Raw genomic sequence first — 15,986 nt, forward strand, 5'->3', positions numbered from 1 at the left:
GAAACTTTTCTTTGTCAGGTTTTCCTTTTTTTTGACCTTTGCCTTTGGATCCCTGGTGTGTGACACAGGATTTGAAATCAGGGAAGGCACTTAATTAAATACCTGTTGAATTGAATGAATAAAAATATTCTTGTAGGATATCTCTGACTTCATGTGCCATGTATTTGACTAACATTTTTCTGTGTCTATCATGTTTACTGCAATGGTGATTGAGGAACTTTCTCAGTACTTTTTAATCTTTAGAGTCACTGGAAACATATGGCTCTAAATGAATTAAAAGACTGTATTATGTTGAATTTTCTAGACAAGGAAAATTGGTTTAAATTAAGCTATTTCAAATGTTGTTGGTGCATTGGGTGGCAAACACCTTATTGTACTATTGTATAATGACTAATTTTTTTTTTAATCTTTCAGCAAAATTCCAGCCTTTTTGAATGTAGTTGATATTGCTGGCCTTGTGAAAGGAGCTCATGCTGGACAAGGGCTAGGAAATGCCTTTTTGTCTCACATAAGCGCCTGCGATGGAATCTTTCATCTAATGCGTATGTAAACTTGTTCAATTGAATAGTTTAAGGATAATTGTGTTTTTCACATAGAAAAAAAAATAGAAAGTGGTACCTTAAGTTTTTTCTCTGCCTTTATATAATTTGCATTATTTTTTGATACTTGGAATTTTAAGTCATGGTGGGATCCTTGTCCTATGTAAAAGATTAATCCATTTAAATTTTTGTGCTATAGTTATACTGTTCTAATATAATATGTTATTGAAAGTGTCCATTGCTTGGCTGCATTAGAAATATATTCAGTTTGAGGAATTCTTGGAAATCAACATATATAATATAATATATATAAGCAGGTTAGAGTTCTTCTGGTTTTCCAAAATTGTGGAATTTGTTTTTGTAATACTTCTTTGGTAGTTTTTATGCAATAGGATTGAATTTTTGGTGTCTTTTAACATTTTTATTTAGTTTTCTGATATTAATTATAAAAGGTGGGTTTTTCAGATCCTTAGAGCAGTTTTTAAAGAATTGTTTTTGTGCATGCACATGCTCCTGCAGTAGTTGTTAAAAGAGCTGGCCTGGAAACTAGGAACACCTGGGTTCAAGCCCTGCCTCTAATATGTACTTCCTATGTGTCCCAGAGCAAGTAGCTTCACTTTTCAGTATTATAAGACTGAAAAGTTGCAGAGGGGTACCTACTTATATAGGGAGAAGTTTTCTCACCCAGCTGTTCCCCAAAGTAGTTCCTCTCCCCTCCCTTCCCCTCTCTTCTCCTTCCTTCCTTGCTCTGCCTTCCCCTCCCTTGCTCTTAGGTTGTCATAGGTCTAAGTTGCTATAGCCCTCATGGCATTAACAACATCCTGTTAGTCCTTTTAAACATTTCACTTTACTCATTTATTGAAACAATTCATGCCATGCTTATGGAATATCCGTATTAGTGAAAAAAATTCAGTCCAGTGAACTACTGCTGGTGATAGGTCCTAGACAATCGTATGGAAGCAGGAAGGTAGAGGATGCCTATCCAGGATTTCTCCAGTGAATATTTGAATATTACAGACACATCAACAGCAGGATATGACTGCTAAGCAATTAGTTAATACAAAACTCTTTTGTTCATCTGTCCACTACAAATGGGATCTGGAGGTAATAGGACTAGCTCAGATATATTTTCTATGTCTACTTTTTGTACAATTCATTGAAACTCTTTGGATTCCTTGATTTCTTTAAAATATTTAGAGTCACTATATTGGGGCTCTATTGATGAATTCTCACTTTTTAATCAATCAATCAATCAATTAATCAATTATTTAGGCAATTGGGGTTAAGTGACTTGCCCAGGGTCACACAGCTAGTAAGCGTTAAGTGTTTGGTCTGAGGCCAGATTTGAACTCAGGTCCTCCTGACTTCAGGGCCAGTGCTCTATCCGCTGCGCCACCTAGCTGCTCTGATGAATTTTTTTCTTAAGATTAGAATTATATTCTTAAATTTCGATTAGATCATTAGATATCAGGGTTTTCTAGGTATCTAAACTTCCCCCCTACCCCCCAGCCACTATTTCTTTTTCTTCATCTCTTGTTGTTGTTCAGTTGTTTCAATCATGTCTGACCCTTTGTGACCCCATTGGGGTTTTCTTGGCAAAAATAACTGAGGTGGTTTGCAGTTTCGTGTACCAGATCATTTTTACAGATGAGGAAACTGAGGCAAACAGGGTTAAGTGACATGCCTGGGATCATACAGTAAGTGTCTGAGGCCAGATTTGAACTCAGGAACTTCAGGACAACTACTTCATCCATTGCACCAACCCAGTTGTCCCATGTTGAAGTTCCAGACTATGTTTGAAAGTGATTATAGTATACAGTATGTGCTAATTTTATGTATCAGCCAGTGAAGGCATTTTTTTTTTAAAAGCAGTTGGGGTTAAGTGACTTGCCCAGGGTCATACAGCTAGTAAATGTCAAGTGTTTGATCTGAGGCCATCTGAACTCAGGTCCTCCTGACTTCAAGGGCTGGTGCTCTATCCACTGTGCCATCTAGCTGCCCAAAGGCATTTTGAAAATACTTATTTTTTTCACAAGAATTTCAGTTGTAATTAGGATTTACCTTGGTTATCTTAGCAGTTTAGACATTAGAAATGTTATATTTAAAGATGATAACCAGGTTGATAAAACTATACTGATTAAAAAAGCCCCTGGAATTGTGAGTCAGATTTTCTGTAGAAGAATATTAGATTTTGGTGGATTTAATAAAACCATGCCATTATCTGTTCTCTTAGTATGTGAGTGTGATAGGTGCAAAATCTTTTTATCTAGATAGTTCCTTAGAATGGATTTCAAAGTGCTGCTCTTCATCTTTGAGTGCACTGGTAGGTGTGTTGGGCTGTGCATTACCTCTATTTGCCGGCTTAGTTTTTACTTTTGGTTAGGGAAAAAAAGTCTGGTACTAACAACTTTAAAAGATATAAGTAGCATCTTATCCCTCCTTGGTTGTTTTCTTCTGAAAAGCAAGTGAAGGACGATTCCATAGTAAAGAGGTGATTGTTATATTATTAAAGCAAGCATTTTTGAAGATGTGGTGGAATTTTGTGATATATTTTAGCTTGGTTGTATTGTATAAATTAATTTGTTTTGACATAGTATTGGTCAGACAATACCATAAGGAGCAGAACTATGTACATATAATGAGGGAACCTTGTTTGAAAATCTAGTTTTTTGAAGGCTGTGCCTGTGAAGCACAAGCTGCTAGGTTTAGTTAAGCTGGAGATATGGACCTTGTGATAATGGATGGTATCTACTACCCAGTTCAGGATGGTTCTTCACCAGGTTAGCTTCGAGATGATGATTTTTTGGCCACAGCAACTCTAAATGATCACCTGCTAAGTCAGACAGTTTGTGGTATGTGTAAGGAATACCTTTGTGAGTGAAATCACAGATTCTTAAGTTATTGAAATAAAAATTTTTCGTTTAGATGAGGGCAGTTTGGGTAATTTAACTTATGTGTCTTTGCATTATTACATTATGGCTATATTTTGTTACATATGGCTATATTTCAAATCACTACAAGAGTAAGAATTAGAAAGTCAAGACATCACCCTGTGATTGGTCCACTTTGAAAATGAAGGATGAACAACAAAACAGCAATATCAGAAGAGAAGCAGCAGTGTGTTTTAGTGCCAAGAAAACATTCTGGAAAGGCAGAAACCTGGGTTTAGACCTGTTCTGTGACACATACTGGCTATTGTCCTAGGTATCATTGCTCCGTCAAATTGAACACTTCACATATCAGTACAAATCAAAACCCAGCCATTTCTTTTCATACTTTATGATTCTTGTACATGAGTTTTCATATATCTTGCACAGGGTCTATGTGCTGGAGGCCTTTGTCATGTCTTTACATTTCATAAGTGCCCGTGAAGTAACTTGGCTCGCTATTACCCCTTGCTTTTGACACATGGATAGTCCACTTATTTTGATAATTGATTTCTTCATTGATCTCTCTTCTGTTCCTCCTTGTGCATAGGTCATCATGGAGATATGCTGCCTATGAGTTAAAAACTATTGCGTAAACCCCAAATTATTCATGGGTTTCTCTGTCCTTTTGCTAAAATATACATGTAGGAATGTTATGGGATTAAAGTTAGCCCACCATAAAATTTACCAGTTTTTTTGTGCCAGTCCTATTGTGGATCATGGGATTACGTAGCTCAACCCTTTCATTTTTTTGAATAATGAAACTGACACCCACTGTGGTATGCCCAGTAGTAGTAGGTAGTAGGTAGCAAATCTAAAGTATGAACTATTCTGAGTCCTAAATCTTGTGTTATTTTTACCATACCTCTTCTGCTTTAGCCATGAAAGGACTATGGCTTTTTTTTAAGTTTTATGTGCTTATTTATTTATTTGTTTATTTTTTTGATTCTTGCCAAGTTTATTTTCACATATTTTATTTTTTCCAATTATATATAAAAACAGTTTTTTAACATTCATTTTTAAAAAAAATTTAAGTTCCCAATTCTCTCCTTCCTTCCTTCCTTCTCTTCCCCACTCAGTGAGAAGGCAAGCAGTTTGATATAGGCTATACATATGGAGTCATGAGAAACATATTTCCATATTAGTCATGTTGTGAAAGAAAACATAGACAAAAACCCCTCCCAAGGAAATGAAAGAAAATTTAAAAAGTGTGCTTTGATCTGCTTTCAGATTCTCAATCAGTTCTTCCTCTGGAGGTGGATAGCATTTTTTATCGTAAGTCCTTCATAATTGTCTTGAATCATTGTATTGCTGAAAATAGCTAAGATCATTGTACTGTGTACAATGTTCTCTTGGTTCTGCTCACTTCACTCTGCATCAGTTCATCTAAGTCTTTCCAGGTTTTTCTAAAAGTGTCCTGCTCATCCTTTTTTATAGCACAGTAATATTCTATCACAATCATATACCACAACTTGTTCAGCTGTACCTCAATTGATGGGCATCACCTCAGTTTCCAATTCTTTGCCACCAAAAAAGAGCCACTATAAATGGTTTTGTACATATAAGTCCTTTTCCTTTTTTTAAAAATCTCTTTGGTATACATACCTGGTAATGGTATTGCTCTGTTAAAAGGTACGTGTGATTTTATACCTCTTTGGGCATAGTTTTAAATTGCTCTCCAGAATGGTTGGATCAGTTCATAGCTTCATCAACAGTGCAGTAGTTTCCCACTTCCCCTCCAACATCGATCACTTTTCTTTTCTGTCATATTAGCTAATCTGGTAAGTATGAGTTGTTACCTCAGACTTGTTTAAATTTGCATTTGTCTAATAGTGATTTAGAGCAGTTTTTCATTTGACTATAGATAACTTTGATTTCTTTGTCTGAAAACCACCTGTTTTGTTGAGAGAATGACCTGTATTCTTATAAATTTGACTGAGTTCTCTATGTATTTGAGAAATGAGGCCTTTATCAGAGAGACTTGCTGTAAAATTTCCTCCCAGTTTTCTGCTTTTCTTCTGATCTTGTCTGAATTGATTTTGTTTCTGCAAAAAACCTTTTAATTTAATCAAATCAAAATTATCCATTTTACATCCCGTAATGTTCTATCTCTTGTTTGGTCACACGTTTTCTTCTCCATAGATTTGACAGGTAGAGTGGCCCACACTCCCCTAAATTGGCTTATGGTATCACACTTTATGTCTAAATTATGTGCCCATTTTCACCTTAACTCAGTGTACTGTGTGAAATATTGGTCTGTACCTAGTTTCTGCCAAACTGCTTTCTTTTCCTAGCAGTTTTTGTGAAATAGTGAGTTCTTATCTCCAAAACTTGGATCTTTGTGTTTATTAAATGCTACATTATTATGGGCTTTTACTACTGTATATCATGTACCTAATCTATTCCACTGGTCCACCACTCTATTTCTTAGCTAGTACCAGATTGTTTTGATAATTATTGCTTTGTAATACAGTTTGAGATTTGGTACAGCTAGGCAACCTTCCTTTACTTTTCTTTTTAATTAATTCCCTTAGTATTCTTGACCTTTTGTTCTTCTAGGTAAGTTTTGCTATTTTTTTCCCCCTAGCTCTATAAAATATTTCTTTGGTAGTTTGATTCATATGGCACTGAATAAATAGGTAGAATTGTCATTTTTATTATATTGGCACGAGCATATGTATAAGCAATGAATATTTCTATAGTTGTTTCGATCTGACTTTTATTTGTGTGAAAAGTGTTTTGTAATTGTGTTCATATAGTTCCTGCGTTTGTCTTGGCAGGTAGACTCCCAAATATTTTATATTATCTACAATTATCTTTTTTATTCATTTTTATTTATTTTTGCTTTTTCATTCTTATTTTTTTAAAAAAAATTATTTGTTTTTAGTTTTCAACATTCACTTCCACAAGATTTTGAGTTCCAGATTTTCTCCCCATCTCATCCCTCCCCTCACCCCAAGATGGCATGCATTCTGTATACCCCTTTCCCTAATCTGCCCTACCTTCTGTCTCACCCCCCTTCTTTTATCCCTTTCCCCTTCTGTTGTCCTGTAGGGCAGGATAGATTTCAGTACTTCATTTCCTGTATTATTTCATAGTTGTATGTGAACATAATTTTTTTTTATTCTTTTTTTAAATTTTTAAAATTTTATTTCCCATTTATTCTGTTCTTTCTTTTGACCCTGTCCCTCCTCAGAAGTATTTGCTTCTGATTACCCCCTTTCCCACTCTGCACTCCTCTCTATTATCCCCCTGCTCTCTTGTCCCCTTTTCCCCCTGTTTTCCTGTAGGGTAAGACAGATTTCCATACCCAATTGAATGTATATGTTATTCCCTCCATAAGCCAAATCCTATGAGAATAAGATTCACTCATTCCCTCTCACGTTCCCCCGTTTCCCCTCCAGTGTAAGAGACTTTTCTGGTTTTTTTTAATGTGTGTGAGATAATTTACCCCATTCTACCTCTCCCTTTCTTCTTCTCTGAGTATAATCCTCTCTCATCCCTTAATTTTATTCTCCAGATATGACCCCTTAATCTTCAACTCACCCTGTGCCCTCTATCTATCTATCTACATATACATACATATAATTTTTTTCCTCCAACTACCCTAATACTGACAAAGGTCTCATGAGTTATAAATATCATCTTTCCATGCAGGAATGTAAACAGTTCAATCTTAATAAGTCTCTTATGATTTCTCTTTCCTGTTTACCTCTTCATGTTCCACTTGAGTCCTGTATTTGAAAGTCAAATTTTCTATTCAGCTCTGGTCTTTTCATCAAGAATGCTTGAAAGTCCTCTATTTCACTGAATGACCATTTTTTCCCCTGAAGGATTATACTCAGTTTTGCTGGGTAGGTGATTCTTGGTTGTAATCCTATCTCCTTTGCCCTCTGGAATATTATATTCCATGCCCTGCGGTCCTTTAATGTAGAAGCTGCTAAATCTTGTGTTATCCTGATTGTGTTTCCACAGTACTTGAATTGTTTCCTTCTGGCAGCTTGTAATATTTTCTCCTTGACCTGGGAACTCTGGAATTTGGCTACAATATTCCTAGGAGTTTTCCTTTGGGGATCTCTTTCAGGGGAGATCTGTGGATTCTTTCAATTTCTATTTTGCCCTCTGGTTCTAAATATCAGGGCAGTTTTCCTTGATAATTTCTTGAAAGATGATGTCTAGGCTCTTTTTTTGATCATGGCTTTCAGATAGTCCAATAATTTTTAAATTCTCTCTCCTGGATCTATTTTCCAGGTCAGTTGTTTTTCCAATGAGATATTTCACATTGTTTTCTAATTTTTCATTCTTTTGGATTTGTTTTACAGTGTCTTGATTTCTCATAAAGTCACTATCTTCCAATTGCTCTATTCTAATTTTTAAGGAAGTATTTTCTTCAGTAATCTTTTGGACTTCCTTTTCCATTTGGCCAGTTTTTCTTTTTAGGGCATTTTTCTCCTCATTGGCTTTTTGGATGACCTCTTTTGCCATTTGGGTTAGGCTATTTTTCAAGGTGTTATTTTCTTCAGTATTTTTTTGGGTCTCCTTTAGCAAGCTGTTGACTTGTTTTTCATGATTTTCTTGCATCACTCTCATTTCTCTTCCCAGTTTTTCCTCTACTTCCCTTACTTGCTTCTCAAAATCCCTTTTGAGCTCTTCCAAGGCCTGGGACTGATTCATATTTTTCTTGGAGGCTTTGGATGTAGGAGCTTTGACTTTGTTGTCTTCTTCTGGTTGTATATTTTGATCTTCTTTTTCACCAAAGTAAGATAATATAGTCTGACTCTTTTTGTACTGCTTGCTCATGATCCCAGCCAGTTACTTGAGTTTTAAACTCTTTGTTAAGGTAAGAGTCTGCTTCCAATGTGGAGAATGTACTGTCCCAAGCTTTGGGGGTTTGTACCGTGGTTTTCAGAGACACTTGTGGGGACCTGTAAATTTTCAGTTCTTCCAAGGTGGTATGATAAGGGGCGAGGTGTTTACTCCTTTCCTGGCCTGTGACCACAAGTACTCCTTTCTGTCCTGTAACTGTGAGGAGGGTTTTCTCTCCACAGTAACTACAAGCTCCACCATGCCTCACCCCAGCACCGCTGCCCAGAACTGTGATCCAGATCCACACACGGACAAAGCAAGAGATTCCTGCCTCAGCACTGGCAAAGAGATCCCTGCAATCCCTATCTCATCAGCCACTGGATTCCCCTCAGTCTGTGGGCTGGAAGCTCAGGAGGCAGCTGCCCCCTCCCCGGCCACGCTCTCAGGAAATGAAGCTGAGATCCCAAGTTCCTCTCTCAGCACTGCAGAAACAGACTTTTTCCACTGACCTCCTAAGTTGTCTTTGGCATTGGTTGATTGAGGAGTCTGGAAACCTCCACAGCTGTCCGTGATTCAGTCCTCTGAGGCCTACTCCAGGTTCAGTGAGGCCTGCGCGCCCAAATTGCGCTGTGCTTTTCTCCCAGCCTGGCGCGATATACCTTTCTGATCAATCATCCAGGTTATCTTGGGCTGGAAATTTGTTTCACTCTGTCTTTTTGTGGGTTCTGCTGCTTCAGAATTTGTTTAGAGCCATTTTTTATGAGTATTTGGAGGGATTTGGGGGAGAGCTCAAGCAAGTCACATCTTGGCTCTGTCCAGGAAGGCTGTAGCTGAAAATAAATTTTTTTAACATGTGTTTTTAAAACTTTGGGTTCCAAATTTTCTCCCTTTCTCCCTCCCCAACCACCTTCATTGAAAAGGCAAGCAACTCTATATTGGTTATACAAGTGTAGTCATGTAAAACACTCCCTTACTAGTCATATTGTGAAAAACTAACTGTATTTCCCTTCATCCTATCCTGCTCCCCATTTATTCTAGTCTCTCTTTTGACCCTGTCCCTCCTCAGAAATGTTTGCTTCTGATTACCTCATCCCCCAGTCTACCCTCCCATCTGTCATCCCCCTGTTCTCTTGTCCCCTTCCCCCACTATTTTCCTGTAGAGTAAGATAGATTTCCATACCCAATTGAGTGTGTGTGTTATTGCCTCCTTAAGCCGAATCCTGAGAATAAGATTCACTCATTTCCTCTCACCTTCCCCTGTTTCCTCTCCACTATAAAAGCCTGTTCTTGTCTGTTTCATGTGAGATTATTTACCCCATTCTACCTCTCCCTTTCTCCTTCTCCCAGTATTATCCTCTCTCACCCCTTAATTTTATTCTTCAGATAGCACCCCTTCATTTTCAACTCACCCTGTGCCCTCTATCTATCTATCTATAATACATACATACATTTTTTTCCCTCCAACTACCCTAATACTGACAAAGGACTCATGAGTTACAAATATCATCTTTCCATGCTGGAATGTAAACAGTTCAATCTTAATAAGTCCCTTATGACTTCTCTTTCCTGTTTACCTCTTCATGTTTCACTTGAGTCTTGTATTTGAAAGTCAAATTTCTCTTCAGCGCTAGTCTTTTCATCCAGAATGCTTGAAAGTCCTCTGTTTTACTGAGTGACCTTTTTTTTCTCCTGAAGCATTTGTACTTAGTTTTGCTGGGTAGGTCATTCTTGAGTGTAATCCTTTGTTAAGTCTGCTTCCAGTGTGGAGAACGTACTGTCCCAAGCTTCAGAGGTTTTGTGCAGCTGTTTTCAGAGATACTTCTAGGGACCCGTTCTTCCAAGATGCTATGATCAAAGGTGAGGTGTTTACTCCTTTCCTGGCCTGTGCTCTGGTCTATGAATGACCACAAGCACTCTTTTCTGCCTTGGAACTGTGAGGAGGATTTCTTCTTCACTACCACTACAAGCTCCACCATGCCAGCGCTCCTCCTTGCCCCAGGACCACCACCGAGAACTTGACTCAGATCCAAGCATGGGTCTATGGACCAGAAGCTCAGGAAGCAGCCACTGTCTCAGGGGCAAGCTTGGGTACTGGGGCTGGGACTGCAACCTTGTTCTTTCTCTCACCACCCAAGACAGACTTTTCCTACTATCTTTGGCGTTTGTGGGTTGAGAAGTCTGGAAACTGCCGCAGCTGCCTGTGATTCAGACCTCTGAGGCCTGCTCCAGGTTTCTCTGAGGCCTTTTCCTTGTATTCTCAGTTCTTAGTACGGTGCCAGGTACGTAGTAGGTGTTTAATAAATCCTAATTGGCTATTATAAATTCCGAGAACCAATGCTGTAGAAGAACACATTATAACAAGAAAGCTCATAGATGCTTTTGAAATTTCTTCCCATTGCAAAATATTCATGGCACTTAGTATATGTAGTCAATAGTTAACCAACTTTAATGGATTTACTCCAGATGGGAAATAGAGTATAGGCAACTATTTGGACAGAAATATCTTACCTTATACCAGCCTTTAAAGAGAAAAAAGTTATAGCCACTCAGATAATTTATAATTAAGGATTTTTTAACAAAGCTTGTTTTCTGTACCACAAAAACATTGGTATTAGATTAAACACTTTCAAATGCTACTCAGAGTAGACAAGAACTACTGGAAGAATAGACTAGATGCTTCTATTTAATTCACATTGCCTTTAGTGTGTGGAATGATTTTTCTGCATGTTTCTGGGAAGCGATAGATGCATAAAAATAGAAAACAACCATATTTACTGGAAAATTCTGTTCTAAAATTTCTTCATTCTAAAATTTGACAGAAGGGTAGTAGCAAATGATTAAGACATCTGGAATGTTCAGTATTGTCCTCAAGAGTCATTGGTCTTTCATATTTTAACTCTCATTTACACAGTGATTCATTAAATTAGAATCCAACTTTCCTTAACATTTTTTTTAGCAGTTCTTTAATATTTAGAACAAAAGATTACAAAAGTGAAACTCAGTCTTTTTATGACAAAGATAATTTATACTTAATTGAAGGAGGGTATTACTACATTTCGAATTTTCTTTCATTTTAGGTTTCAGGCTTAAGCACTTTGGATTCTAGGAGAAAGACCAAACAGTTGTTGCAAATAGTGTATTGGGGTCCACTTTCCTTACATCCAGAGAGTAAAGAGAGAGAAATGAGAGATACTTAGACGGGGATAGATAGGTAGAGAACTGGCACTGACTAGCAAGGATTGACACAATCTTTTGTATTTCAAAGCTGCTCTTTTAATTTACTTCTTTGTCTGCCCTGGGAAGGACAAAAGACATTTCCGGTAAAGAAGACTGCTGGCAGAAGCTTGCAGTTTGAAAGCAGAGAGAGAATGTAGAAAGGGCATTTAGGCAGGAAAACCATTTTTCTCTATTTTTTCAAATTCTTTGTACATATAATATGCTAAATTGGTGGATTGAGATATAGTGAAATTGAAAATGAGTCAGAGACATTAATATTGTTTATAAATGCATTTAATTGCTGTCATATTTTGTTGCTTTTTGGGAATTGCTTGTTTGCGGGCAATAACTCCCAAAATAACACTTTATAGCTTTTATATAGAAATTTGCAGGTATTATGATTTCATGGCAGGATTGTTAATATTGAGTTATTTTAGTCATGTCTACAGCCAAAAGTGCTCTAAAACTTTGGTAAAAGTCATGCTAATTGCTTATCTAATATTTGTATTCTCTTAGTCTATTTTATTTTTCTGGCTGTTGATTTTTAGTTAAAAGTATTTTAGTTTTATTCTCTTGTTCTCCCCCTTTCTTCTTTCCCCTTCTCCCCTTTCCCTCCCATGAAATTAGTGTATTCATCATTTAGGTTTGAAGCTCTGGAAAAATTGTTTTTTTGACCTCAGTGTGGGGGAATTTTTTTATGCCTGAACACTTTTCAGGTGTTTGTGGAAATCTTTAGTGCATCTGGTTCCCATGGTTTCAGAAATAAAATACTTTTAAAACTAAGTGACACTTACCCTTAGTATATATAACACCCAGAATTTGTATAAAAATAATCTGAAATATCTATAGGAGAGAAGCTATTTTTTTTGATACCTGCAGATTGCTGAGTGAATTATGCAGTATTAATAATGATAGGACAAAATAATTTCCCATCAGATTAGTTATTATATTTCAAGATGATTTTTGTGTTGTGTTCCAAATTTTATTTGCTCATAAATTATGTTGACTTATAGATTAAAATATAAGATTTCATTTGATTTTTAATAATGTAAGCTGTTTCAGGAAGTCCATAGCAAATCTGCATTTAAAAACTTTTTCTCCTTCAAAAAAATGTATTGGCTTTTTATATTTAAGAAAATGCAGGGACAGGTAGGTGGCACAGTGGATAGAGCACTGGCCCTGAGTTCAAATCCGGCCTCAGACACATAACACTTACTAGCTGTGTGACCTTGGGCAAGTCACTTAACCCCATTGCCTAGCCAAAAAGAAAAAAAGAAAATGCAGAAGATTCTTCTACTTTGTTCTTCCCTTCTGCCTTGCGCTCTTCCCCTCTTGGTAGCTTTTAGATTCAGTAAAGATCATGATGATTTGAGAAGTTTAAAGGCATGTATACAACTTTTTATTTAAAATGCCAATATTAAATCCCATTTAATGTTCTACTTGATGATACTTAGCTTTTTGTGAATTATATTCTGTAGTGCACATGAAATGTGATTCAGAGGTGTAAAAATGAAGAACTACCTGGGTTGTTATTACTATCAACATCAAAAGCGTTATGTTTATTTCTTTTTCTCAAGCTGTGATAAAGGATGAGAAATAAAGAGTGCTCCTTAAAGAAATAGGGAAAGATAAGTAATTTTCAAACTTTATTTCTTGATTCAAGGGATTTCAGAAATTGACTTTTCCATAGCATTTTTAGCTATGGAATAATAAGTTATGTATTTAAAATAGTTTTGAAATCACCATAGGTGGTAGATGTCTTAAGCAGAATGTAGAGAAAATTCAATCTTTGTAGTAATGGTCTGAAGATAGGCTGTTCATGTCTGTATTTTGAAATAAATGAAAAATGAAAATTTTATTTTTAAATATTTAACTTTTTAAACTAGGGTACTTATTACTATTTTATGATTATATGAAAATTTTTAGTGGAAAACAGTTTCCTCAAATTAAATTAAAGGTTAAATTTCCTAATCTAGGTTAGCCATTTCAGAGAAATAGGATTTACTTTTTAGAGGTTTTAGGATTTGAGAATCAGAAATTAATTAAAAACAAACAACTAGTCATTCAGTCACCCAAGTATTAATCAATTAACTTCTGTGTGCCCAGTACTCTACTGAGGGAAAGAGAATGAGCACTCATAGCCATATACCATGGAAACAACCTCTTTAAAGAAGGAGTTTACCAACCCAGCTAAAGACCATAATTTGAACTTTAGGAAACATAACCAGTGAAGAGTTTGATCAAGAGTTCATGAAAGAAGCAATTGGAGAGGGAGTGAGGGAACTAGAATATTGATGTTTTCTAGAAGTAGAGGGAGGGTGTCATTGGAACTGACCACAAGTAGCCTGTCAAGTTGTCAGCACTTTGGAGAAAGGAATGACTTTCTAATTGTATTGGTGTATCCTATTGTTCTGCTAGAAGATACCTGTTTGTAAATATCATAAGATCTTAGGATGGAAAGGAGCTTAGAGATTGTTAGAGGTTCCTAAAGTAGATGATATGGCTCCTGGGGGGTGCTGGAATGATCTAGAGAGTTGGGGCGGGGGCGGTAGTAGCATTGGGTGCAATTGGGGGAGCGTTGAATAAAAATAAGGAAGCATAAGGAAGAAAGAGAAGATAAAAAAATTTGAAAAACCATTTGTACGTGTTACATCTGTTGTAACAGAGTTAAAGTCATAGTGATTACATTATTTTCCAAATAAATACACAAAATTCAAGTTATCACCCATCAGTGGTCAAGTCTTTGACAGGTCTTAAGCAGTTGTTGGCAGGCAGGCATGTAGTGTGTTGTCAAGAAGTCCAGCATGCATTGGCAGGAACATGTGTGTATTGACTTGTTTACAATGTGATACTATATGATTACATGATGCAATATTGCATCATCAAAATTTCAATGCAGGAAAAAACCCACAAATTTACAATAAATTATTAAATTTAAGATAACGTCATTTAAAAAAAATCTTTTTTCCAAATGGCACAAATTTCAGAACAAAACAAAACCTGGTAAAGAAAATAGATTTCCAGTGGAGTAATAAGTAAGTTTTTTGTTGAAAAGGGGGTGGTAGACCAAATAAGTTTGGATACCTCTGGGTACAACCTCTCCATTTTACTGATGGAGAAACCTACACACAAATTAAACTTGCTATGGGCCCTGCTTTTTTTTTTTTTTGGCCAGGTGTGTCCAGTGTCCTCCTTCCCTCCTTTTGCTTTCTTTATTTCTGTTAAGACTTCCATTAACTTCGCTGTTTTTTCCTCTGTGAAACTTTCTCTAATCCTCCCCCTGTAGAATTTTACCAGTTGTTTTGGAATTTTTGTGTGTAGGGAAAGAGAAGAGCCTTTCTATCCTAACCTGTGATTTTCTTCCGCATTTGTAAGTGTGGAAACTTCCTCCACTCGTGCAAATAACCCACTTCCCTGTAATTTGTAGCCCTTAGTTGCCTGGATGCACAGAGCAGTGACTTACTTTTGGTTCACAAACTGTATGTATCAGAAGTAGCACTTGAACGCAGGTCCTCCTGACTCCAAAGTTAACCCTCTATCCGCAGTCACTGTTGTGTGCTTAATGTGTAATATTGCAGATTATAGTTATATGAATTTATGACCTCTCTCCTTACTAAGCTAGAAACTCTATAGCCTTGCCCTCATAGCCATATAACATGGAAACAACCTCTTTAGAGAAGGCTACCACCAGCCCCAACTGCCACCTAAGGGCAGGTGAGTTTAAGAGTATGGGTTGCAGCAGCAACCTCTAGACCATTGGGCCCTCCATGTCCACTCGGGTAAAAGCCAGTCTCTTGCTGCCATTTTCCCTGGGGAACAATTCTTATGGAGATAGGACCTGGCAACTTCCTCTTGCAGGTGTTGTAGCCCCAAACTCCTTAGCCCCACAACTATTGAAGAACCAGGAAACAAAGTTCTCCCCCAAAGTCTTAGGCATTATTAAATTAATTGTTTAGTGAATACAGCTTTACCAACAGAATATACATTACTCTCTACTTTCCCCCTATGTCTTAGGAACACCTAGGACTTTCCATCAGACTTGCAGCTTAAGCCTCATTTATGTTTTCTATCCTTATTAAAATATGAACTCCTTGAAAGCAGGGACTACCTTCCTTTTGTATCACAACATCCAGAGTGTGTAGCACTTTGAATGTAAGCAGACTCTTAATGAGTTGTTTTTATTTCATTGTTCAGTCAACAGCCATGTTTTATTTAAACTTTGTATTTTCCCCGGTACCTGAGTACTCTGTACCCAGTAAATACTAAATAAATATTTGAATAGACAAATGAAAAGTGACTTCTCCAAGGTCACACATATAAGTAGTTGGTGACAGTCATGGTGAAAGTAATATGAATTTATTGATCTCTTTGCTGATATTAGAGTTGAGATTGTGAAATTAATTTATTGAAAACAACTTGGTGTTGCTGAATGGACAGATAAATCCTGTTTTAGGGCAACAATAAATTTCCTAAGTCATTTTTATGAACAAAATACAAA

At 36.7% G+C, this 15,986-nt stretch overlaps 1 protein-coding gene across 2 annotated transcripts in view; it reads left to right on the forward strand.

The window, feature by feature from the left end:
* OLA1 (Obg like ATPase 1) overlaps positions 1–15,986 on the forward strand; it is a 252,465-nt gene that overhangs the window by 42,467 nt on the left and 194,012 nt on the right. For both annotated transcript variants that reach the window (XM_020990993.2, XM_020990994.2), the window contains exon 4: positions 415–542. In XM_020990993.2, coding sequence (XP_020846652.1) covers positions 415–542 — 128 coding nt within the window. The remainder of the gene's footprint in view (positions 1–414; positions 543–15,986) is intronic.

The sequence above is a fragment of the Phascolarctos cinereus genome, unplaced genomic scaffold, assembly GCF_003287225.1.
Source record: "Phascolarctos cinereus isolate Bilbo 61053 unplaced genomic scaffold, phaCin_HiC Scaffold_726;HRSCAF=1367, whole genome shotgun sequence".
In the NCBI taxonomy this organism is placed as follows: domain Eukaryota; kingdom Metazoa; phylum Chordata; class Mammalia; order Diprotodontia; family Phascolarctidae; genus Phascolarctos; species Phascolarctos cinereus.